Here is a 27,166-nt window from a genome sequence, read left to right as displayed (position 1 = left end):
TTAAGCGTATCAATTGGCTTGTTTTCTCCCAAAATAACCGAACTTACAAGAAGAGTATTTTCATACCTCCTTGCGAACTATTGAGACACGGGGAGCTTCTCTGACATACTCTTCCATGGCTTGTAAAAATGATGCAGGGGGCTACATTATAAACAAATTATTATTTCAACAGGTATAGTTGCAAGGAATTCAAATCCGAAATCGAACCCTCAAGTCTGTAAGTAAAGTGAGTAACCAAGCAACTTACCCAGAAATTCGAAATCGAACCCAGCCTTCAAGCCTTCAAGAATCTGAAATCAAAAACTGAAATCGAAGTATTGATTGAACCCAGCCATCAAGCCTTCAAGTAAGCCTTCAAGAAGTATCCTAAGAGTTGCAGAACCAAATCTTGTAGGGAGTTCATGTCTGAGATTGACGAGCTCATGTCGGAGAATGAGCTCGAGGTAAGGTCGGAGAAGGAGCTCGAGGTCAGATCGGAGAACAAGCTCGAGGTGGCTCGAGTCGGAGAAGGAGCTCGAGGGGCTCGGGTCGGAGAAGGAGCTCGAGCAGCTCGGATCGGACGACGAGCTCAGGCCAGGTTAGAGAATGAGGTCGGGGAATCAGGGGAGGTCAGGTTGGAGAGAGAACGAGGTTGACAAGGTTCGAGAGTTTTCAGAAAAGTGAGAGTTATTTGGGTTCGATAGTTTCAGACAGAGGGAAAAAATACTAAGTGGGGGAATGAAATAATTGGTCCTGCGTTTCTCAAAAGTTTCAAACTTAGTCCCTCCGCGTTTTTGAAAATTTTTCAAACAAAACTTTTCTTATCGTTTTATTTGTTGACTGATGTCTATAATAACAATAGAAATCAGTTTTTTCACAAACTGATGTTAACATGTTTTTTAACATCAGGTGCAATCCTGACCGATTTAATAGTGGCGATGTCTAATGACATTATTCTAGTAGTGAACCTTATTTAGTATTACAGAAGATTAGGCATCAGACCAGTGTATTTCCATTTCACCCCATTCACTCTTTTTAACTCCCAAGGCCTTCCAGACAGCTTTAGAGGCATCAACAATATTATTAGGACATGGAGGCTGGTAATCATGTTCACCATCACACCCCATTGTGGAGTCAACACTCATCTACCACCTTTGCCTTCACACTCCTCCCATTAGCATGGATGGTAATGTAGTACAAACACCTCTTGCTATTGTTGAACCATCCTGTTGACAATGCCACCACAGGGGTGCTATCCGAATGGTATCTACCATCACATTCAGATGCTCCGCCACCATCACCACCTTTCTGAAAGCTGTTGAGCGTCAAGGTTGCCTTCGTAACACATGTGGTGAGCACTTGTAAGTGGGGTAAAGCTTGCCTTTTTTGCAGCAGCCGGACATATTCTCTTTGTTGCATTGCTTTGGAGGTGGCTTTCTTCCCCTTATCGTGCCACTAGGCTTGCAGGTTTGAGCTTGAATGCTCAGCCAGTTCGTAACAAGAACGATAAATATCAAGAGAAAGGCCCAGAAGAACAAATTTGGATCTTCATCTTCCTCTTTAATGCTCTGGCTTTCGTTTGTGTTGGTTTGTAGAAGTTGAATCCTAAGTTAGCTATATATAGAGAGACCATGAACTGCCTCATATTATGACACATTCGTCTCTGTAGAATCAGCATATTACTATACTGTTTCTTAAATATATCATTATCTGCTAAAAGGTACGTTAAAAATTGTCATATTGAACAATTTGATAATGTGCAGACAGATAAATATCCTTAAAAACTTGTATTTGATGTTTGGTTTTGTACCAATACATAATCTTGTGTGAGATACTTGGCTGATTCAATTTTTGAAGTGCCATCAATAGAAAAAGACAAGAGATCGAGATCCTTTGGGATTCACAATATTCTAGAATCTAGTGATACAAACACCATGATGAGAGCTCCTATAATTATACAAAACACTCGAACGTTGCTGTTATTTCACTTTCACCTAAACTTAACGTCTGATTTTTCTTTTGGACGAGGTTGACGTATGATTTGATACATAATAGGGTTGTTGTGTTGTGTCTTATTTACAGTTGAATTACGAAAAGTCCGATTTGGTAAGTGACAAGCAGATGAGAGTGGTGATAAGAAGTGGAGGGTTTTCTCAAGTATAACATACCTTTCATGCCAAGGCAACTCGATCAATAAATACATATCTTTCTAGTTTTTATTGATGAATTGCAACATAATCCTCGCTCCCTGTTATCGTACTGAGTTGCATGTAAGTCAATCCGATATAAACAAAACCCTTGATAATTTTAAAATCAACTAATTGAAATCAGATTTATTGTATTATGTGTGCTGCTTAATTTGTAAATTCAATTGATCGATCGACTTTATTCAGATCACATTTGAGTCACATATGAAGGAAGCGAAAAAAAAAATCAAAAGATTCTATGGAAAATATGTTGACATAATTAAGAAGAGCCATTAGAATAAAACAAATTCCACATCATAGCTAGAAAGCCGAAAAAGTAAATGGGAGGATCTTGTAGACGTAAAATATGTCTAAAGACACCCTATTTTATTGTATTTGGGAGACTTTCCAATGAGTAAGTCACGGGAAAAGGTAAATTTTTCAAGTTTGAGGGTGTGACTTGCTTTCTAAATTGTCTGCTTCCGAAAAACTGATATAGCCTTGTCCTTTATTTAAGATAATAATATAACAAGGTTTCATAAAACGCTTCGCCAGCAAATGTGTACTAGTTTCTTTTTTATGAGAAATTTGCTAACAAATAATTAGTCGGAATAAGTGTATAGGAAAATTAATGGCCATTCACACAACTCTGCCAGAATGATTGAGTAGTTATTCACTTGTCCCATATCTATTGGGATCTCATTTTACTACAAGGTTTCCTACTCCTCTTTCGATTTGGTCGGAAGGTTTCCTACTCCTTTTCGATTTGGTGGGCAGGTTTTAGTATAAAAGTTCATCTCCCTATTCTCTACGCATCACGTACGTTAATGTCATGGCCATCAATACGGTACCACCTCACTTACCAGACCTTGTTATCCACCGAATCATCCAACTACTTCCCACAAAAGCCGCCGTCCGCATGAGTTTTCTCTCCAAGCAATGGGAAGGTGTTTTGTCCTCGGTCCCTATATTAGATTTCGATGAGGGTGATGAGAATGACAACAACCTGGTTCGACATAGGAAGTTCGTTGACAACATTTTGAAAAGGTCTTTGGAATTGTGTGAGAAAGAGAAGCAGAAACAACTGCTCGATAAATTCAGGCTTTGCATGACGAGGTACTTATCTGCAGACGCTACCGTAGTAAATAAGTGGTTGCGTTATTCAATGGAGAGAAGTGTGAAGGAGTTGGATATCAGCCTTAGGGTTGATAAATCCTATTGGCTTTGGGGTGGACTGAGAAGCTACTACTGCTTGTCTCGAAAGGCACTTGCCAATGCAAACAGCATAACTACTCTGAATTTGGAGTACATGAGAATAAAGAACATTAGCAGATTTGGCAGCAGTACTGCTAAGCCTATACGCCTTCTTCCCTCTTTGAAAGCTATGTCCCTTAAAAATGTGCACTTTGATACTAATGCTCTCTTGTACTTAACTGGAGAGTGCCCTTCCATGGAGTCTTTGTCACTAACTTCATGTTCCTTCGCAAATTTCGAAATTTGTGTTTCAAATTCCAGTCTCAGATCCTTTGGTGTTAAGCAGTGTAAGGCTGGTGAAATTCGAGTTTACGAAGCAGTGAATCTTGAATCACTTACTGTTGTTTCTTCGAGTTTTGAGCTCGAGAGTATGATCTTTAGAGAGTGCTACAATCTGAAATATATGAACATATTTGCTCGGCATTTGAAAGTGTTTCAGTTAGATGGATGCTATGATGTGAAAGCCACAATCAATGCCCCGAAGCTCTGCGATTTTAACTTCGAGGGTTATCTGAAGTCCGAATTTTCTTTGAAAGCTCCGAAGCTGTGGTCGGCCTCCATCCTACTATGGGACAATTGGGACGGAGAGTTTCTGAATTTCGACGGACCATGGAAACATCTTCCTAGATTGAGAGACTTTCTTGGAGAATTCAAAGCTACCAAAGGTATGACACTTCTCGTATCTCATTTCAAGGCACTCATCTTTCCGAAAGAATTCAGAGAGACCTTCTCTTCATCTTCACCAAAATTGCTTAATCTCAAAGTTCTTGATCTGGCGATGGAGAACGCCCCAACAAACATGAGAGACAAAAAACACTTGACGAACTCCTTACTTTGGATGGCGCCTACTCTACAGGAAATTAATCAATTAGAATACAATGAAGAGTTGGAAATGTATGAATAAACAGGCCAGTAGTACGTACGCCAGCTTATTGTCTTATGTCACATGCTTAGCTTACTGAAATTTATGATGCATGATATTTTCAAATCTTTTTCCTTAATGATATATGATATGGCTATATGTTTTGATTTGTTGTAAATACTATTATTTATATGGCTATCCACGTAAATACTTATTAGTTATGTACTTTGATGCAAACCCTACCTCTATATAAATGAGGCTAATGAGACTGAATGAGGACACTTCTATTTCCTCCCTACTATTCTCTCTCTATCTTCTCCCTACTTTATAACACGTTATCAGCACGCTTGCTCTATTTTTTTAGACTCCATGATGATCTTAAAGTTTTTGGAGCAGCCTTGTTGCTTTTGACCTTAACTTTGATCTATGAGTTTAATATCTTCATTCATTGTGCGATGTGGAAGTCGATCTCCCAATCTTGTTCTTGACATGATAGCACAATTTCCATTACACATACCACTTAAGCTTGCATCGGTTCCTAATATATTGAATTTGTTTTCATAGCGGTGCGCACCTTTCAATTTTGTCAGGATCCATCTTCTTCTTCTTTTATTAGCTATAGTGTACTAGGTTTGCTATATATTTTGTTTTTTCATGATAGCTTGCATCCATTTTTTTTCCATCAAAGCTTCATAATTATACATGTGGTTCACTTAAGCTTGCACTGATATAATTGTTACTCTAAGATCATCCATACGTCCATAAACTTTGGACGGCATATGGTTATATAATCATACAGGGTTGCCATCTTTTGTTTTATATACATACAATTGTTCCTTATATAGTATAATTACAATTATGTAAATAAATGTTTACTTACTTCCAGCACCATGACGTTTCATCTTTTTAGTTTTTGTATTTGAGTATGATACGTTTTCCTTAAGTCTTGTCATGATTATAGACAATATATCTCAATAACTATTCAAAACAGAATTGTTTTTTTTCTCTCTATCATAGATATATATATATATATATATATATATATATAATTAATATATCTACACATATAATTCATTCATAGTTTATTTGACTTTATGTCAACTCGAACTAGAAGTTTCGAGTAAATTTTCATATGTCGATTGATACATTCTTCTTTTATGCCTGCTTAAAGCATTCCACCTTAGACCTTGAAGTTCTAATTGTGCAGACTCGAGCCATAAGTCTCGAGTGAATATATAGACAATTTATCATAAAGTTTTAATCTGGGTCAACCTCAAACCTGAAGATTTGAGGGGATTATTTTGACACCAATTTAAAAGTAAGCAGATATTTAACCGTTGGTTTATGACGAATGAGTATGAGTATACCCCAAATTTGTGATCGTGAATTTTTGTAATTAAAAGAGATCAGAACCTGTAGTTCTTTGATCCTTAATTACATGTGGACTTGAAGTTCCTCAATGATCATACTGACTAGATGAGCACCTGAAGTTTCTCACTTATAAGTTTTGGTCATGAAACTTAAACTTGACATTTCAAATATATCATTTTGGCCATAAGTTCAAAATGCATTTGATGTTAATCTACATCAAACAATAATACAATAATTGAACGTCATATTTTAATTGTAGAACACGGACCAGAAGCTTCGTGTATATCCTATGAGATCCACCGTTCAATTCTTACAAATTTATTTTGTGTCATCTTCAAACTTATGTTTTGAGTGACTTTCAAGCAATGCAATTTTATTCATGGTGTCCAGAAAACATTATTAAGGCTTATGCTTATGAGACTAATATAACAATCATCTCAGATCTTACATATCTGATTGATGACTCCAGAAGAGCACATATTATTGTCTCTTTGCATCCTGCGTCTCCAATATTACCAGGATGTATAAGCTCTCCCTCTGGATCTCATTGATAAGAAAGTCGATTGACATGGCTATTCCATGAAATGCCACCAGAAGTGGATCATGGGAATAGAGAAACCATGAGTCAATGTAAATACTGCCCTAACATCCACACATGTGAGGAAATTGTAAATTAGGCTTGTGTCGCCTATGGTACACTATATGGTGGATGTTTATCAAGCCATTTTCAAAATGGCACTTGATTTTCCACTGAAACTAAATGTTTCTTAATCTGATTATCTAGGAACCTGATGTTCCTTAAGAGGTTTTTATAAATTGAAAAATTGAAACCTCAAGTTTCTTGGATCTCCAATTATATGAGGACCTAAAGTCCCTCCTCTTTATGACTACACATTTATATGTGTGAGGTTCTCCACATGATAAAGTTTTATGGATTGTAGTCTTCAACTCGAAATTTCGAGTATATCATTTTGGCCAGTAGTTCAAAATGAAGTTGGTCCATTCCAATTATCAGTATTTCACAATTAATGTTTACTGAAGCTAAGGTAACAACCATATCAAGAGTTGTAGATCTTGATCTATGGCTCCAAATGAGCTACTATCATGTTACCGAATTTGAAATATTGTTGCATTATTTGCTTATTATATGGTTGGAGAAGACTTTATGCCATCGGATATATACTGTATCGAATTTTCTGCAGTAAATTAAGGCATATAATGTCATGAACCTGAAGTTCCTTGAACCAAATACACTATTTTGGCATGACCGGTTACTTCATCTTTTGTCTACCATGTTGCATGGAATCACTTACAAGTTTGATGATTGCTAATCTTACTCACAAGCAAATTGTTTATTTACATATTTGCGAGTTGTCACTTTAATGAGACAATCCTCCCGCAATGAGGGGGAGAAATATTGTTCCTGAAGAACGATATGAATTGGTGTGAGATATTTATCCACCGTCTCATTTTGACTTTGAGAAATATCAAAACTAGTGAATTGATAAAAGAAAGTGACAAAATTATATGCTAAATGCAAAGACATCTGCTTGGGTTAAAGTCCTTGAGACCAACCATATTAATACAAACAATGTAGACTCCATTTGATTTGTAGGATGCAAATGTATCCAATTGACATGGTTCTCCTGACGAGAATGTCATTAAACAATATCACAGCTCCTAATATGGCTACACATACAGAGGGTGTAAGTACGCCATTCGGAAATGATGTCTTAGTGATACAATAATAAATCAATATGGTTGATGCTAATGGACAAAACATTTTTGACCTAAAACTTGGTTTTCGCCACCAGCCAATGAACACCTTCACTCCAAAGAAAGTGATAGATTTTTGAATGCATCTTTTGAGCATGGTCAAAATAAGACAGTCTTCCCGCCGTTAGGGGAGGAAAGACTACTGTCATTTAAATAACGGCGTGAATTTGTGTGGAATGTATCCACCAGGTCTAAAGTTATAAGCTTCCAAAAGAGGGAAGTTTATACAAGCCCTATATCGCTCTACATGAGATTATAAGTAAAAAGATCCACATTCTCGACATAATCCATCTATAAGAGATGATTGTCCTAGAAGTGACAATATATGCCCCAGAAGTGGCATGGGTACCCAATATCAATAAGCTTATTACAGCTAATGCATGAATATAAGAATGTGTGGGATCTATGATTAATGATCATCGATGATAATTTACATATGGTAGCTACCAAAATCATTAAGGGCTGTACTGATGCTATACCACGTTTCATTATGAATGTCGACAGAGTATATTATTGGCCAAATTGGAAAGAGGCAATTCCAATGAAATTGAATATTTGAAACGTGATGAAATACTTAGACCTTTGAACCCTACAAGTTACAAAAGGGTATTTATCAAAAGTGAAGATAAATCACTGATTACACGCATTTTTATGCATGTAATTGTATCTAAAACACTAGAAATAAGCTAATCCTTGAGCTAATTATAATGTAATTAATCTAATTTTATTTATTGTGTAGGAAATAAGTGGAATTGCGGAAACCAAGAGAAATTAATTCAAAATTGGAGCAAATTAGAGTTTCTGAGAAAAGGATGAAATAGTCAATGCGGGTCAACATGGTCAACGCCATCAAGGGAGTGGAATCCAATTATCTCCGATAACATTTGCGGAAGTGCATTGAGAAGAGAAGAAGAAAGCAAAACGAAGGAAGAAGAAAAGAAAAAAACAAGAAAAAGAGAAAAGAAAAAGAAAAGAGAGAGAGAGAGAGACTTTGCGACGTCAGCATCAGAATACTAACCTTCCCCCCACCCCCACGTGCAGCCATACCTTCCTTTTTCATTTCCCTTTTCTTTTATTTTCTTTTCTCTTCTCTTCCCTCTCTTCCTCTCATAAGCTGACACCTCAGCTCAGCTTATCTTTATTTTTCTTCTCCTTCATGCCGCACACCAGAATGGACTCTCCCCATTTTTTATTTCTTCTCCCTCATGCCGCACCTTTTCTCTCAAAACCAGCCGCACACCCAGAATCCTAGATCCCCTTCCTCTCAACGCACACCACCATAATTCCATCTCACTCTCCCCCATATTATTTTTCTCCCTTGCTGTCGCACACCACCAACACATCTCCCCATCTAATTTATTTTCTTTTCACTCACACCCATCTATTCTAATCCTCATCAATTTGAAGGAGCTTCAAAAGGAAAAACACTTCAAGCATAAAGAGTTTAATCACCACTTGGGTAAAAGGGAGAGATTATAATTCCAAGACTTGTTATGTTTGCTTTTTAGCATTTGTAACTTGTCTTGGTTGTTTTTCCCTCTTCTATACCTTTTCCTCTTTTGTTTGTATGAAATTGATGGAATTGATGATGTATATATTTATGGGTAGTGAGTAGAAATTTTGTTGGGGGTTAGGGTTGTGAAGCCCTAACTCATCTTGTATAAATATTGATGCTTTAATTTTGATAAATGCAATTTTCATTGTGTATGCTTTAAATCCGAATTTATTGGTCCTTAGAAGCATGTTTCTAGGCTTTGTCACCCTTTGAAATTATGTTGTGGGCAATTGTGATGAATGGATTGATAAATTGACAACTTATTGGTCTTGTTGCATCTAGGATTTAAGTGTGGTAACCATTAGCTAGCTTAATTGTAGCTAAGCTTGCTTGGGTCTCTATTATCTTGCAGTCTAGGCCTCTAATTTTAGATATTGCGGCCTTAACCGGCGTAATGCCTAAGTTAGAGAGTTGATTGTGGCCCTAACCGGCATAGTCAATACACCGAAAGGATAATTGGTTTAGTAGCCTTAACCGGTACTAGATACGGGACTCGACACATATAGGAAATGCATGCATTTGTGAAATTGGTATCGATATTTGCAAGATAGTTAGTGTGAATCACCCGACACTCTCATGTTCCCATTAATTTGAAAATCAAAATTTAATTTCTTGCTTGATAATTAGTTGTTTGCTTTTATTTTAGTTTGCATTTAATTTAGTTAATTCCCAATTCAAAAATCCCAAACAAAATTCTACATTCCATTGTGCATAACTCATTTGGACTACAAGTTAGGCTTAGTGTGAGCTAAGCCGAGCATTACCGAGGCTTGGTGCCTTGTGAATATTTTATTTTACTTTATTTTATTTTTATTTTTACTTTTTCATTGTATGCTTTTGAGTCACTCTAGCGCCAATTACCTCGGTTAGGTCCAACACCTAATCCCCGAGGTACGATAATCAAGGTTTCAATATTTCCCTTATTTGACAACGATTCGTACGCTTGCGAAGAGTTTATGAACCAAGTCAATCACTATGACACAATGTCTATTTATAGAGACATGAGATTATGAATATCTTCCCTTATATGAATGACAATTTTCTATAAGTACAGTGTTACATATAGCTGTTATATTGACGAGAGATTTATGACACTTTGTCATCGTATATTGTGAAGACACATTGCTAAAAGCAAAATCTCAAAAGCAAAGTGTCATAATAAGTGTATTTCTTATCAAATCCTCAAGGGATTCAAATACATGAATGATTCAAATGCAAGTCCATGAAAGGTTGAAAGAGCCTGAAGCTCACTCATGGAATCAAAGAGTCTAAAGCTAGCTCATATGTACTCATTTCGTTCTAGTCAACGAGATCTAAATTGCCTTAATGAGTACTATGACGAGACTACTATCAAATTCGAATTATGATTATAATGTTGCAACATATTCTAACTTTTGCAAAGTTATGAATTATTTAGAGCTCTTGAAGAGCTTATATGAGACATATCAATACACAAAGATATTGATGTGTATGGCTAGGCATGCCATAATGATTTTCAATGTTTTAAGCTATACAAAGTTAAATGTGTCAATTTCTTTATATTGTTTAGCTATTACTCAGTGAATGAATTTGAGCATATGAGATTGTTTCTAACCTTATTATATGAGGTAAGACTTATTGAAAATCGTCTAGCTTTGTTGGTATTGCTTAAACTTTGCAGGTATGAAAATTTGTGATGAGCCCCTATATGCAAAGCACACATGGTCTCACTTCAGTGATAGACACATCAAACCACTATACATGGTACATGTAGCTTATCGCATACATAATTAAGGCTTGCAACAATCAGGGGAAGATTCTCATCAGGGGGAGCATCCAGAAGCATGCTAGCTAGGACATATGCGCGTTGTGCTCTTTTTGTCCTTCGATCAGGGTTATTTTTGTCCCACTGGGTTTTTGTTACCTGGCAAGGTTTTTAACGAGGCAACAATAAGCGCGTCCAATATCATCATTCATTAGTGAACATCCAAGGGGGAGTGTTGTAAATATTATTATTTATATGGCTGTCCACGTAAATACTCATTAGTTATGTACTTTGATGCAAACCCTACCTCTATATAAAGGAGGCTAATGAGACTGAATAAGGACACTTCTATTTCCTCCCTACTATTCTCTCTCTATCTTCTCCCTACTTTATAACATGATTGCGTTTTTTTTTTTTTTTCTTTTTCCCCTCCTTACAGTCAGTGATTACATATAGTACTTCAAAGTAACACATCATAGAACACAGGACACAATATAAACAAATCCACGACAAACAAGCCCAGTTTCCTCTCTATATATATACACATGCATGCATCCGAACAGAATGATAATGTTGTTATATATAGTCATGATCATCGATCACATTCCTTAATTAGTAGAGTCACACTTAACCACGTACCACCGTGCACGGCCACCACACTGTGACCGTTGGCCGCCATGAATAGTAATGTTGCGGCACCTTCCTCCATGAGTCCATGGTTGTACCATCCTGTAGATCGAGTGTAGACGATGCTACGATCATAGTGTTGTCGTTGTGGTATTTGTTGTGCCCATTCTGATGGACTTCAACCATCACCACATACTTGATAATACAGCTCGAGTTACTGAGTGTGGCTTTTTTAAGCTCATTCGGAACCGGATTTTAAATTAAATAAGCAAGCTTGCCATTGAGTGAGTGAGTTTAATTAGCTATATATGCCGGCTTGCAAATAGAGTGAGCAACTCGTATTTAATCGTGAGATAAGTATTAATTTGTTTCAAGCTCGAATGAAGTTATCATAGCTCTCATCTACGGCGTTTCTAGGCTCTGCTCAGGTCGAATTACTTCTTAATATACAGCTCGTATGTTAAAAGAGCTTGAGTGAGACTCTTTTGTCAATGTAAAAATGAGAACCGTACCATATATAGTATCTATAATAAACAATTGGATATATGTTTGACCTCCATGCAGTCACGCTCTAGCATTATTGAGTAATGAAAATCTATGTGAGTTGAGCAACTCGGTCCTTCTCATCAAAAGTTTTATGGTGCTCGGGAAAATTGAAATTCCGGAACCGTCATCTCATAGCCTTCATTTACAAAAAAAAAAAAAAAAAAAAAAAAAAACATAGACAAGACTACTGCAAGTGTCTAACCTCCTTTTTTTCATGAGCCACAAACGAGCTAAACACAGGTTATTATTAAAACCCAGGAAAAAAGAAAAAAGAAAAAAAAAAGGGAGCTCGAGACGAACACATTTACAGATTACAGACTTGGCACATATCAAGTGTACCAGTTCTTTTTGAGCTCATAATCAACTGAAGAACAAGCAGTATACGATAGCATCCAGAAGTTCTAACTTTAATAAGAAAAGTTGATAATCCAATTAAATTGTGTCGCGAAATTTAAAAAGGAAAACATCACCACCAACACCAAGTTTAAAATTTACGGGCAATCACATCACAGCATATACAAGAGCCTTCAAGCTCTAGCTTCTCACATGGAGGCTGTGTTAAACCTTTTAAGCCAGATGTATTTTCCTCCCAGTATGCGAAAGCTCTTAGAATAAACTCTGTATCCCAGAATTTCATTGACAGCTCCCGGATTATAGAACTCAATCCAAGCGTGCAGAGGGGGACGATCACGGTCCATTTTGATCCGATGCACTATACAGTTGGGAAACGTCCTGCAGTCAAGTACAAAAAAGTTAATTCAACCATGATCGAACTTTTAACAAATTTGAATCAAATGTAAATTGAAATTGAGAAAACCGATTGAACTCACCACCGGAAAAAGTTTCTAACATCAGTGTTTGTCACTTCCGGGTGGCAACTTGAAAATGTGGCGTACAGGCTATATTTTTCTGAAACAAAATCAAACATTCAAAACCAAAAATTCTTAGTGACTATACCTGTAGTGGTTCAATGTGTATTTTGTGTGCCAGTATCAGTATGCTATAGTTATGTAAAGATAGGAAGTTTATATACATTTATGTTGTTTGTTTTGTAAAGATGTAGATTCTATTTATGAAAATCAAGAGCAAAGAGAGACAAAAAAATATTACCATCAAACCTTGTGTAGTCTCTTACTCTTTGAGCCCTTACTCTGTTTCCTGAAGGCACACCAAGCAAAAGACTTTACATTATGACCATTTGGGTTTTCTTCAAATTGATTAAGAATATAGGAAGCAAGACTTATAACAAAGTAAAAGGAATCAAAACTCACCAGCATTCAGATTCTGAATGGGTATGTTTCTTGGATCATTTTCCCATACGTTTCTTGGTTCTGAAATGCCAAATTACTATATGAGCTAAATTTGAAAGAGACGAACTGAAATATGAACTAAAGGATCAGATAAACGAATTCTAACCAAAAATCATGTTCTGGGGCGGTCCGTTCATGTACATATCGTCCAAGTTTCTTCCCAAATTGAATCCTCTGTTTCTTGGTACTGAAAGCCAAAAAGGAGAATCATTTCTATAAGTTCAAGAATCATTGATTGAAATACAAAAACAGAAATAAGTGAACCGAAAATTACCATTATTCATGTTATGATAATTAGTATTTAAATCTTGGTTCTCATTTCCAACTGGGTTGATTCTTGGTGCAGAAGTTTGGTTTCTTGGTACTGAAAAGAAGACAAAGAACATGCTCTGTTTTCTGTGTTTAACGAGAATTGAAGTGATAATTCAAACTGAAATTGATTAAAAACTCACCGAAACTAAATCTATGATTTCTTGGCACACCATCATCCAAGTTTCTGGAATTGAATCGTTCAGCAAGAGGAACATTACGCATACGATGCTTGCCTCCACCTTTAAAAACAAAAACCCATAAGCTCAAGGAAACGACTCCTCATGAAGAAGGACAAGGAAAGAAGCATAATTCACTAACCCATTTTCTTGAACAGAAAACTAAAACTTTATCTTCTCGGTGGATCTCAAGCTTCTGATACTGGTCATGACTCTGGTTTGAAACAGAGAAGGAAAAACAGAGTGAAGACTCGGACGCATTTCTGTTATGTAAGTTAGTTCTGCACCTGGCGTCATCTGTCATTGCGACACGTGTGCTGAGAAAAATTTGGTTAAAGTTTGAAATGACCATTATAGCCCTACACCCAACAAAACGCTGTCGTGTGCTGCCCAACAGTTCTATTCATCACTCTCCGATGTCAGGGTTTGAAGATTTAGGAATATGGAGGGGAGCTGCAATGTCGAGCTTGGAGGAGGCGTACCAAGGTTTGCACTAGAGTTCTTGGGAACGGGTCAACGTTGGCATCAGGTGAGTTGACTCAATTTTACTGGGTTTGATTGTATCAAAGTGAATGATGATGAACGTGTAAGCGAATATGATAAGAATTTGATGGGGTTAGTTCACATGTGAACAAATAGAGAGCCAATGGAGATTCTCCAGCCATTTATGCTAAGCCTGTGTCAAGAAGGATTAGATCAGGCTATGCTAGGAGATGGTAGAGGAAGACCTGCGGGTGTTTCATGTTATCCGAGAGAAGGAGAAAGGAAAGTGCTTGGGAAGTGAAGTTGCTAGGAAGTAAATCGGGAAGATAGTTATGGTTTTGGAAGGAAATTAAAGAGGCCATTGGCTGATGAGTGGGTGCAGCGTAGTTAGTTAAAAAATGTAGATTTTGAAACACCGGCGTTTTATGTTTTCTTCTTTGATAAATATGTGGATCTGCACCCGGTGGTGGTATGCAGATCCAGGCTAGAATGTCCTCTAAGCATTGACCACCTGGGTTTCAATGTCTGCTAATGTTGCTGTTTGGTTTGAGTAATTACCAGTAGTTTCTGTTTGCTTCTTTGGATTTTGGTGTCTTGTCTTCTGTGGTGGCAATGTATGTTTAGTGTTGAGTGTTGACTGATTAACTATTCCTCATTTAGCTGGTAGCATCTCTAGCTATTTGCAAAGCAGTAAAGCAAAATCAGCTTGGCTTGTAGCAATTTTTGTGTAGATTTTAAACTTAAGGGTTAAAACCTAGGGGATGACACCATTCTGATTAGAGAAAATATTTGGTCATAAAATGTACAATCTATTGGTATGTTACTCTTGCGCTTTAATCATGACAGCAAATTCTTTAAAACTATACTGTTGGATTCTATCCATTGGTTATTGAAAACAGCCGAGACAATTAATTTGTGCCAAGTATATATCCATGTTCGTAGATGTATATTTGTAGCTTTGTGCATTACCTATATGTGTTTTAGTTTATATGAGCACACACACATATATGTGCTAGTGTTCACATCAGTTTGAGTGCTGTTAGAAGATCAGTATTTTCATTTTTTGTCTCTGATATTTTCTTGTAATTCCCTATAGGTTGAGTATATATACTAGATTTGCTCCAGCCAGCAAAAATGAAAATCAGCACCACTAGTCTCTGGCTCTCTGTTGCATATGACTAGCAACGCGAAACATGCAGTTGAGAATTTTCACTGTTAAAAGAAGATTTGAACTATATGGACCACCGTTTCTCCCTCAGTCTTTCTCACTAAGCACAGATGTTTGTACTGCCATACCTCTGCAATTTAGGTTCTGCTTGGTTTAAAAGATGATCTTTGCTATACCTCCATGACTTGAGTTTGCTTGACACAACCATTCTCCAGTACTAGTCACTTGTGCAGAAATCACAATCCATACCCGACTCCCTTGTCCTACCCATTACACCCTGGCTCCATGAGGTCGTAATCCATTCCTGTCCAATGCCATGAGTCATTGTGCAAAGTGGTGGTGGATTTTGGACCCCAGAGTGTTGTTTCTCTGCTGGAATGGTTATGCTCCAAATGAAGCAGCAGTCAAGGGTTAAATTTACCATATACTTCAAGTCGAGATTTTTGAGCAATGGTGTCAAATCACGCTGCTAGTTCTATTAATCTTTGTAATTTCTGGCATGCTGAGTGGACAAGGTTTGTATTGTATCTTGCTGCAGCTACTAACAATTTTGAGAGGAGAAGTTTGGTTACGGAGGAGATGCAAAGTGTTTGGCGGGTTGTAAGTCTCCACCATTAGTAGTCCATCTCCATTAATATGGTGCAATAATATATAAGACATTCTTATATATGTTTTTGCTTTAAGAAACTTTGATTGGTGGAGTTGTTTTTTGTATCTGATAACTTTCATTGAAAAAGAATACAGCATACTAGTTCGTTATTGGTTCTGCTCATCTTCATTCATTAATTTTTCATTTTCTCTGGTATTTCCTATTCTCTTTTGCTTCATCCTCCGCAATGGTAAAAGTCGATGAGAATATATATATTTTTTAATTTAAGAGTAAATTGGAATTTAGTGGGTAAAGAATATAATTTAGGGTTTGGGATTTTTTTTGCTATGTTTTTCTTGCTAATTAACTAGAATTATGTGTTTTATTTTTTATTTTCTTTTATTTTTTGCTCAATCTCCTGATATGCAATTAGCAAATTTGGTGACCACAATCTTTTTTAAGCTTGAGAGTATGATTTTTAGAGAGTGCTTCACTCTGAAATAGATGAAGATCCCCCAACAAATCTGAAAGACATAAAAGAGTTGGTGGAACTCCTTGCATTGGATAGCGCCTGCTCTAGAGGAAGAATTGGATATATATGTATAAAGACGGTCAGTATTACGTTACCCTAATATATATCCAGCTTCTTGTCTTTTTTGGGAACCAACAGTTCTTATTGCTTATTGATACTCACATTCAAATTATCAAAAAGTTACAAGGTGACATATTATACCACAGGACACGTACATAAACACAAAATACAAAACCGAACAAGCTAAACATTTACTAGTGTAACTAATTAGGCGTCATTCCAGGTGACATCTAATCCGCCCCAGTTTTCTTTAGACACATGCAAGCCTTCCCAAACAGCCTTGGAGGCAACAATAATGTTGTTAGCGCAAGGAGGCAGGTAGTCATGATCTGCATCACATCCCCTAGTAGAGTCACATTCATCTACCACCATGGCCACCACACTGCGATCATTAGCAGTAATTTTAATGTTGTTATGGCACCTTCCTCCATTCTTGTACCATCCAGTGGAGAGTGCCACGATTGGAGTGCTGTCATTGTGGTATTTGTTATCGCATTCTGATGGAAGACTGCCATCACCACCTGCCTCGAAACTGTTGAGAGTGAGGTAGGCGTGGGTGTTCCCAGACACTGCGGGCGAGCATGTGTAGGTCGGGTACATTTTACCCGGTCTACAACAGTCAGGGTCTTGCTCCTGGTTACATTGTCCAGAAGGAGACTTCTTTCCTCTTATCATTCCACTTGGACGACATTTTTGAGCTTCACTAACAAAGCAAATCGCTAAAAGCAAAATGACAAGAATAGACTCTCTTGAAAGGAAGCTATTCATTTTGGCTATTCAATTCTCTATGGCCACTGAGTCTCTCTTTCTATTTGTAATCTGGTGTCAGAGGCTTGATGCATGAAACCAATCTGATCGGTATATATATATATATATATATATATATATATATATATATATATATATATATATATATATATAGCAAAGTACCGGATAATGCCAATCAAAAGTTCAACATTTATTTTGTAGTTTTGCCGATTGAAGAAGAATCAAAGAGAGATATATGTCATATAATCACAAGAAGCCAATCTTGTGTGACACCCACTCAAACAACGTAACAGCCTACAGCATTTTAGTCATATATATACATATAATCACAAGCAGCCAATCTTGTGTGACACACACTCAAAGTCTCAAACAACGTAACAGCCTACAGCATTTTAGTCATATATATATATATACATATAATCACATACATCCGATTAAAATTGCTCTTAAAATATGCCTATTTTTCCAGCTAAGATATATCTCTAAAATTTTCGATCAGCTGCTGATTATTAAGACTGTAGTTCTGTCCACTTATAGTTATTGAAGAATTTCTTGAATAATCACAGTGGTAAGCTTGTTCAAGCATCTAGATAGTGAGGTTTGGCTAGGACTATACTGAAACCTAAGCAACTGGAACCAAGTTTGAATAATGATCCAAACGTTTGAACTCAGGTTACTCGGCACGGCCTGACAGCAAAGTCTGCGTAAGCGCGGGCATCATGACTGTCAATCTGGTACCATCTATTGAGCATTTGCAAATTGTAATTAATTCCTATAAGAAATATCCCAGAAGGTTAATAATTGTACTGCAAAACTGGAAATTCCTATAAGAATATGCCAAATACCTAATTTTACTGCAAAACTTGAAAGCTAGAATCAAATATTTCAAGAAAACAGAATGAGACTAATAGCAATATCAATCTTGGGAGTGTCTCCTCCTATGTTAAATGATTGTGGCGCATTTCTTCTATGGACTGACGCTCAAGTTTAGCTTAGATCAGACAAATCCTTTTAGATAACAAATTATGAGAAGATATTACACGATTTATCACGTTCATCTACCCAAAAGCCACGCATATACGGTACACGATTTCCACAAACATCATTAATACCTTATTCACCCAAGTCAAAAATAGCCCTGCACCACAATGAAGTAAATTGCTGCAACATATGGGTCCTACTTGCATGAGAATTAACAGCAATCTCAACACATACAACTAATTCAACTATCAAAAATTTTTAGGTTGATTTAATTTCTAAGACTGATAATGATGAATAGCAATGAATGGGCATTTACCTCACCTTGATTACCATCATCATTTCTCTGATTGTCAACCATTAGTATCTAAGTAATTAGTTGTCAATTGCTTGATCTTAGGATCTTCATTGTATTGCTTGTAATTGTTGACCTATAGGATCTAAACTGATCATCAGTCCTATACTGTACTTACTGTAATAGCAGATCTTTAGGATCTAAAATTGATTCATATACAGGACTGAAAGTTGAAAGTAGCACGGGTATGGGTACCCGGATACGATACGGTCTGATATGTGGACACGGCAAATTCGAAATATTTTAGAATACGGGTACAAGAAGGATACGTTAGCTAAATATATATTTTAATTTATATCTATATATATAAATTAAAATTTTAAAATGTAAATAAACCATGTATAATATAGAGAGAAATCAACCATGGCTTACTAATAATAATCCTTCATAACTCAGCTAACGGTATGCCATATATATGTCAGTTTTCCTCATCATCAATTAATGCACACCAAGAATTACATCTCTTTGGTTTTCCTCTAAAATAAAAATAAAAAATACATTTATAAGCCCATATATAGGTGGAGCATCTATTCATCTAACTGTAAACACAAACTTAAATGGATAAGGGTGAATTGAATCCAATGTTGGATACGTATCCACACTGTATCCAACATTGGATGCATTGGATATGCGTATTTCCCACGTATCACACCTGTATCTCGTATCGGTACGGGATACGGACCCAAAATCACGTATCCGTGCACTTGAAACACATCAATGAGAGATCATAAAACATTTTCTCCCAATTTCTTTAGAATAGTGGCCATGCGTTTCATGCTGCTGCCTTTGCAGGTTTGACGGACAGTATAAAACGAATGCTGCTGCCTTTGCTTGTTTGAAGCCTTGAAGGACAGTATGAAAGGACTGAGCAGCCTTGGAAGGTCATGTAAAAGTAGATTATAGACTTACGGTGTTTGGTGACTTTGGTCTATAGTAATTAAACTTCTCCCCTGGACAAAACTCCAAAGTATTGAGCAACAATAATTCTGTTGTAATATTAGACGCAAATACTGTGCTGAACATCCCTGAGAATTCCATTAGAATTTATCTTACTAATCCAATAGATGAAATCTCAATCTTTGCTTAACCAGAAGTACTTACCTGTAATACGCTTAGAGCAAGTCGAGGCTACTTTTACTTATAAATAGAATTGAATCAGAGGGACTGGTACCCATTATCTACTTCCTTACCCAGGAACAAACACAATGGCTTGCCACAAAGTAGCAGCTGCTTCCTTTCAACTTCTTTCTCTAGTTAGTTTCCTTCTTTTCTTAAATCCATATTCTTCTATTTTCCTTGAAGCCTCAACAATATTTGCCAACTCCAATACTGTCGATGATGAGAGGTCCAATGCAGCTTCCATTGAGGAAGAGAGGAAGGCCCTCCTTGAATTCAAGCAAGGGCTTCAAGATCCTTTGCTTGAGCTTCATTCTTGGGTTGGCAAAGACTGCTGCAACTTGCATGGCATAATCTGCAACAATCAAACAGGTAACATCATCGATCTTCGTCTTCAGGATGCACAAATCTCTGGTACACTTTCAATGTCAATAGGAAGTTTCCACTCTTTCGCATTTGGAGACCTTGATTCTTAGCAGCAATTCGTTCTCTGGTCCACTTCCGATATCAATCGGAAATCTTTTACATTTGGGGTACTTGGACCTTTCTTCAAACTCAATCTCCGGTCCACTTCCGATATCAATCGGAAATCTTTTACATTTGGGGTACTTGGACCTTTCTTCAAACTCAATCTCCGGTCCACTTCCGATATCAATCGGAAATCTTTTACATTTGGGGTACTTGGACCTTTCTTCAAACTCAGTCTCCGGTCCACTTCCGATATCAATCGGAAATCTTTTACATTTGGAGTACTTGGACCTTTCTTTAAACTCAGTCTCTGGTCCACTTCCGATATCAATCGGAAATCTTTCAAATTTACAGAACTTAAACCTTTTTTCAAACTCAATCTCCGGTTCACTTCCAACATTGATTGGAAATCTTTCAAATTTACAGAACTTAAAGCTTTTTTCAAACTCAATCTCCGGTCCACTTCCAAAATCGATTGGAGGTCTTTCACATTTGCAGACCTTGTTCCTTTCTTTAAACTCAATCTCCGGTCCACTTCCAACATCGATTGGAATTCTTTCACATTTGCAGACCTTGTCCCTTTCTTCAAACTCAATCTCCGGTCCATGCCACTTCCAACATCAATTGGAAATCTTTCAAATTTGCAGACCTCGGACCTTTCCAATAACCCAATCTCAGGTCCATTTCCGATATCAATCAGAAATCTTTCAAATTTGCAGGAGCTACGCCTCGCAGGGAGTGCAATCTCAGGTCCACTTCCAACATGGATAGGAAATCTGCCATGTTTACGGTGGCTGGAACTTTCCAACAACTCAAAAATGAATGGAACTATTCCAGAAAGCATCGGACAACTTAGAGAGTTAAAGAACTTGTTCCTCCACGGTTGTTCATGGGAAGGCTTTATATCTGAAAATCATTTTCAGAACACTAGCAGATTGGATTCGTTTTATTTATCCAGCGAGGCATTTAACTCTTTGGTTTTCAACGTCAGTCATGACTGGATTCCTATCTTCAATCTTACAAGTCTTCAAATCATTGATTGTAAACTAATGGATACTGCATTTCCTGTGTGGCTCAGAAGTCAAAAATTCCTCATTTACTTAACTCTTGAGAGAGTCGGAATTTCAGATACAATACCGATTGGTTTTGGAGATTTTCACCATTCCTTGATGGTGTGGTATTATCTCATAACCAGTTAAGAGGAAACCTTCCCAAGTCTGTGAGTTCTCCTCTTCAAAACGTTATTTTGAAAAATAACAGTCAGGTAGGTTCCCTTCCACTTTGGCCAAATGTAAAACAACTAAGCTTGGCAAGCAATAGATTTTCAGGGCCTATTCCTTTGAACATTGGCCACGAGATGTCAAAGTTGGTGTTTCTTGATCTCTCAAGGAATTATTTCTCTGGAAATATTCCTAGGGATTGGACGGGTTCGCTAGATTTGAAGATCATAGACTTTTCAAATAACAAGCTATCTGGTGAAATCCCAAGCTCCATGTGCTCCCAACTACCATCACTCAAATGGTTGAGATTAAGCAACAGCAATCTTTCTGGGAATCTTGAGTCGTCTTTGCAAACTTGCAGAAATCTCTCTGCACTTGATCTGACAGGAAACAATTTTTCCGGCACCATACCAGATTGTATTGGAGACAACCTTCATACATTGTCTTATTTACTTCTAGGAGCCAACAAGTTCACCGGAAATATTCCTCATCAATTATGCGATCTCTCCTCTCTTCAGGTTTTAGACCTTTCCCAAAATAATATATCTAGCTCCATTCCTGCATGTCTTGGTGGTTTGAAACAAATGACAACAGGAGATGGCGGCTTGCTTGGAAACAGCTGGGTTATGAACTTGAGGATCTCTTTGAGTCTTTACGGTCCTATGCATATTGACTTAAATGTGAAAGGAGTAGAATATGAATATATTGATAATATTCTAGGACTCATTAAAAAGTTTGACCTGTCAAGTAATAATCTATGGGGAGAAATACCAGAAGAGGTGAAAAATCTCATGGCTTTGGGTAGCTTGAACTTATCCCATAACCATTTGACAGGAAAGATACCAGAGGGTATCGGAAGCTTACATGAGCTAGAAGCACTTGACCTCTCTAGTAACCATCTTTGGGGTTTAATTCCTTCAAGCATGACCTCTATGACTTCACTGAGCAAATTGAATTTGTCATTCAACAACTTCTCTGGGCCAATCCCATCAGCCAACCAGTTCCCCACCTTCGATCCAACCTCATTTGAAGGAAACTCCGGACTTTGTGGACCTCCATTGCCAACCCAATGCAGCTCAGCGTCCCATAATGATCTAGCTCCGAAAGTTGAGGAAGATGAAGAAGATAAGTATGGAAAATTATGGTTCTATGCAAGCACAGCATTGGGGTTCATTGTAGGATTTTGGGTTATTTTTGGAAGTTTGGTGATAAAGAGGTCATGGAGACATGCTTACTTCCAGTTTCTTGACAATATGAAACAAGCTTTGCTTCTGCTTTTGGAAGTGACTCGTTTATCGAGGAGTTTAAGGGCTTGGAAAATGGTTGATTGAACTGAAAAATGTGTAATAATTTGTAATTTATAATTATTGTGTTTTTTAGTTACTAGAAATTTAGATAGATTGGGTATATATAGACCTGCATCTATCTGAAATATGATCATATATATGTAGAAGTGTTTGTCTGCTCCTTGCCAAAAAAAAAATAAAAGTGTTTGTCTGCATGAACAAAAGTTCTATCTGAAATGTATGTTGAAAGAGGAAACAGACAAAATATGAAATTGGTGGAGAAATTAATACACTAACCAGTTACAATATGATGATAAGTTATTGACAGTAAAATAGCAAACCCAAACAGAGAATAGAGAAAAGGCCTTCACCTCCATATCAATGGAGTAGCGAGAGTGTCACACTTGTTCATGGCATTGTTTTGACTACTGTAAGTACTTGGCCTACTCCCTTCAACACATGACTTTCCCAAGATCTCAAGGACAACAGACATGCAAAGAACTAGGAGAGATACTCTCCTAATTGTTCGCAGAAACAAAGGAAATAAAGCAAGATCGCATGAAGAGAATTTCAAGGAAGCTATCTCACTGATCTTGAGATAAAGGTCTATCTAATACATATCATATTTACATGATTCTTAATTGATATGCATTGATTTTAATTTATCTCAAAATCTCTTTATATATGCATATCCGATTACATGCTAAAAACAGTTTTAAAACCCTTCCATGTTTATCTCATTCTGTGATTAAGATACGATTTGTTTGAGGGGGAGTCCTGCTCCTATAAAAGGGTTTTCAAACTAATTCATCCGCAGAGTTTTTGTTTTTGCATAAAATTGGTTTTTGCTTGAACTTCTAGCCTGGTTGTTCAAATCGGTCTTTGAAAACTCTCAGTGTTTGTTTCATGTGTTTCATTGCTTAATCAATCACTTGCATAATTCATTCTCAAGATCAGTGAGAAGATTGAGTACGAGGATGATTGAATACAGATTAGCTAGTAGTTGATGTTGAATAAATTAGAAGTTAGAACAGTTGTAAAACAAGTTAGCATCTGTTGCTAAGTGAAAGTGTTTGTTGTGAACAAACATTACTTGTATACTGTAAACTTGATTATTTCATATTGGATTGATTTTTCGTGTTGGCTACGTAAAAAGCCACGCAGTGAAGTTTCCTCAGTGGAGAGGTTTACACTGCGTTAGCAATTCTTTGTGTTTGAGTTATTTCATTTGTGTACTAGAATAGGGTCAACCTTCAAACCCTACTAAAATTGTTCCATCTTGTAAAAACAACTACTCAGAATGAATTTTGGGATAATGCCCGGCTTGAACCTTTGTGCAATCCATTGGCAAAAAGAAATGAAGTTTAACACAATATGAAGTTCTAAACTAGTATAAAAAAAATAAAAAAAATAAAAATATTATGGTAGTTAAAGCTGTTCTTGATGACATCTTGGGTATTGCTAACACCCGAGAAACAACAACAACAACTTGGTCGTTGCATAGTGTATTTGGAGCCTTGAGCCTTCTATTAGAAACAAAGTTTCAGGCAACAACAACAACAACTTAGTGGTTGCACAGTGTATTTGGAGCCTTGAGACTTCTACGTACTAGAAACAAAGTTTCAGGTGAAGGCTGAGTCGGTTTTGGCCCAAACCGCCCACCACACTACGTTTTTGCACCATTTTTTGGTACCAACCAGCGCCAATCAAGCCTAACTGACATTTGACATGCCGAGAAACCTGGTCGGTTTTGGTCAGTCCTCCAATGCTGCAAGGTCTGCTAGAAAGTCATTGTACCATCTTTGAGAAATGTTGACCCACAACAATTGCCAAGTTGGCAGTTCCCTTGCAAAAATGTGGTACCGGAATTAAATTCTCTCATCAACTAAATGGATAGTACTCGTGTATTTTATGCTGCTACCTGTGTTTGTTCGGCGTACAGTATGAAAGGAATAAAGCAGCCTTAGAAAATGATGTGAAAGTACATTGATTCATTACTTCATTTTGCAGACTATGGTTAGTAGGAAACTTGTCCTCAGAAGAAGGCACCCATGGATATCATAAGCACTTAACATCCCATGTGAATTGTGATTGGGATGACTGAGATAAACACTCTTCATCAAGAATTCTACTATGTTAATTGTGATTGGAAAGCAACGTCTATCTCTTTAATGTTTTCCTTCGAAGAATGATAATTGTTTTACTATGCTTATAGCAGAAGGGAATTTAAATATTGGGACACAAAACGACCGTACTAATAGAAATTCATTAAGTTTTCTAGGCTGAGCGCTAAGATTTTTATATCAGTAAATTGACATATAAATGCATGTTGGGGAACTTCATCCATCCAAAAATATTCTGACCAGGAAAAGAAGAAAGGAGAGGAAAGGAAAAGAACTTCGCGCAATACTTTAGTAATTAGGCAATTATATAGCCTAGCTTCTGAATTTTTGTCACGCAGTTGATGTACAGTATCTGACTTCACCATTGTGATACATGTGTTCCTTGCAGTATGATAAAGTGAGTAGAAAGTTACTAGCATTGAATAACTAGAGGACCTACATACTAGTTATCTACTTCCTTACTACATTAATGGCTTGTCACAAAGCAGCTGCTTCCTTTCAGATTCTTTTTCTTCCTAATTTCTTTCATTTAATTTAATATTCTTCTGTTTTCCTTGAAGCCACAACAATATTGCCAATCTCCACTACGGCTTTTCATGAGAGTTCCAATGTTGCTTGCATCAAGGAAGAGAGGAAGGCTCTCATTGAATACAAGCATGAACTTATAGATCCTTTGTCTGTGTTCGACTCTTGGGTTGGGGAAGGCTGCTACAGATGGAATGTCATAGCCTGCAACAATCAAACAGCTAATGTCATCGAGCTTCTTCTTTCATATAAACAAATCTCTGGTAAACTTTCAATGTCAATAGAAAGTCTTTCACATTTGGAGACCTTGAACCTTTCCATCAACTCAATCTCTGATGCACTTTAGGCATCAATTGGAAATGTTTCACATTTGGAGACCTTGGACATTTCTTGGAACTCCATCTCCGGTTGACTTCCAACATCAATAGTAAGTCTGTCACATTTGGTGACCTTGGACCTTTCCAACAACTCAATCCTCGGTGCACTTGCGATATCAACAGGACATATTTCTCATTGGCAAACCTTGAACCTTTTCTTGAACTCAATCTCCAGTCGACTTCAAACATCAATTGGAAATCTCTCACATTGGCAGACCTTGAACCTTTCCTACAACTCTATCTCGGATCCATGCCACTTCCAACATCAGTAGGAAATCTGTCACATTTAGAGACTTTACATATTCCCAACAATTCAATCTCTGGTCCACTTCCAACATTAATTGGAAATCTGTCACATTTGCAGACCTTGTACCTTTCCTACAATAAGATCTCCGGTCCACTTCCAAGGTGGATTGGATATCTGCCAAATTTGTAGTTGTGCCTTTCCTCCAATCCACCAAATTGGGAGTCGTTGTGCCTTCACTACAAAAAAGAATTCAATTCGCTGCACCAATTTGCGTCGGCGTGCAATTGCCGTCGCTAAAGCCTACTCTTTTGTGACGGCAAAACTTGACCGTCGCAATTGTGTAAAAGTTATGCAACCGTATTATTTCCCGTCGCTAGTTGTGGTCACCAGCCCCTATGGTTTACTTCGGCAAGAATTTTCCGTCGCAAGGTAATAACAATTAGAGACTGCAAAAGACTTGTTGTCGCTTTATCCTAATTAACTCTGCTCCGCCCTCTTTCGTCTTTCAGTTCTTTGAGCCCATAACTCCATCTCGATCTGATACCTCGATGATTACCTAGATCTCGATCCCGAGTTCACCAATCTCTTCAAGGTATCATCGTCATGCTTCTAGCTCTAATATATGACATTTTGTTTACAATTTGCGTTAACAAATTGCTAGGATTTGTAGCTCAAAATAGACATAGCTAGCTGCTCTTCATCAACTGGATTACTTCTGATTTGTTTGGGTCACTGTGAATATCGACGCGGTGACGACGAATCACCGAGGCGGGAAGGCCGGAATCTCTGACTGGACTGCGTATATCTATGGTTTATATAAACCAAGGTATTCATGATATTATAACAAGGTATTTGTGGTTTATATCTGCTTATGCTTCTCTTCTTCTGTAGGCTTTAGGTACTTCAAAGGCTGGTGGACCGATTCCCTCCTTTAAAGGCATTTCATTTGGTCCTTGACGACACTGATGAGGTATGGCATTGTAATCTCATCTTTTGTTACTTTGGATCGTTGTTTGTTGCAACTTGGAACCCATTCGTTCAGTAACAGTAAGAAAAGTGTATTATGTGATTCATTGATTTGTAATATTATAATGACAAGTTAGGGGATCGAGAGTAAACTGTTTTGTTCAGTTATGTTTCAGGGTGAGGATAACTTATGGGTTTAGTTGATAA

At 37.2% G+C, this 27,166-nt stretch overlaps 1 protein-coding gene, 1 long non-coding RNA gene and 1 pseudogene across 2 annotated transcripts; 2 read left to right on the top strand and 1 right to left on the bottom strand.

Annotated features, from left to right (window-relative positions):
- Positions 1-968: 968 nt before the first annotated feature.
- LOC112189450 lies at positions 969-17,374 on the bottom strand (annotated as a pseudogene).
- Positions 14,106-16,092, top strand: LOC112189459. Its single transcript, XR_002931931.2, has 2 exons — positions 14,106-14,227; positions 15,278-16,092. It is a non-coding gene; the product is annotated as an uncharacterized LOC112189459 (long non-coding RNA).
- Positions 17,375-21,572: 4,198 nt separating the features above from the next.
- On the top strand, positions 21,573-22,766 carry LOC112168196 (receptor-like protein EIX2). Its single transcript, XM_024305316.2, has one exon. The coding sequence runs from the start codon at positions 21,573-21,575 to the stop codon at positions 22,764-22,766; it is 1,194 nt and encodes a 397-aa protein (XP_024161084.2).
- Positions 22,767-27,166: the final 4,400 nt, after the last annotated feature.

This window comes from Rosa chinensis, chromosome 1 (assembly GCF_002994745.2).
Source record: "Rosa chinensis cultivar Old Blush chromosome 1, RchiOBHm-V2, whole genome shotgun sequence".
NCBI classification, from domain to species: Eukaryota; Viridiplantae; Streptophyta; class Magnoliopsida; order Rosales; family Rosaceae; genus Rosa; species Rosa chinensis.
Note: the sequence above shows the minus strand (reverse complement) of the source record. Positions and strands in the feature narration are given on the sequence as shown.

Coding starts and splice junctions, on each gene's coding strand:
- LOC112168196 (XM_024305316.2), top strand. CDS start 21,573: ATGTCAAAGTTGGTGTTTCTTGATCTCTCAAGGAATTATTTCTCTGGA.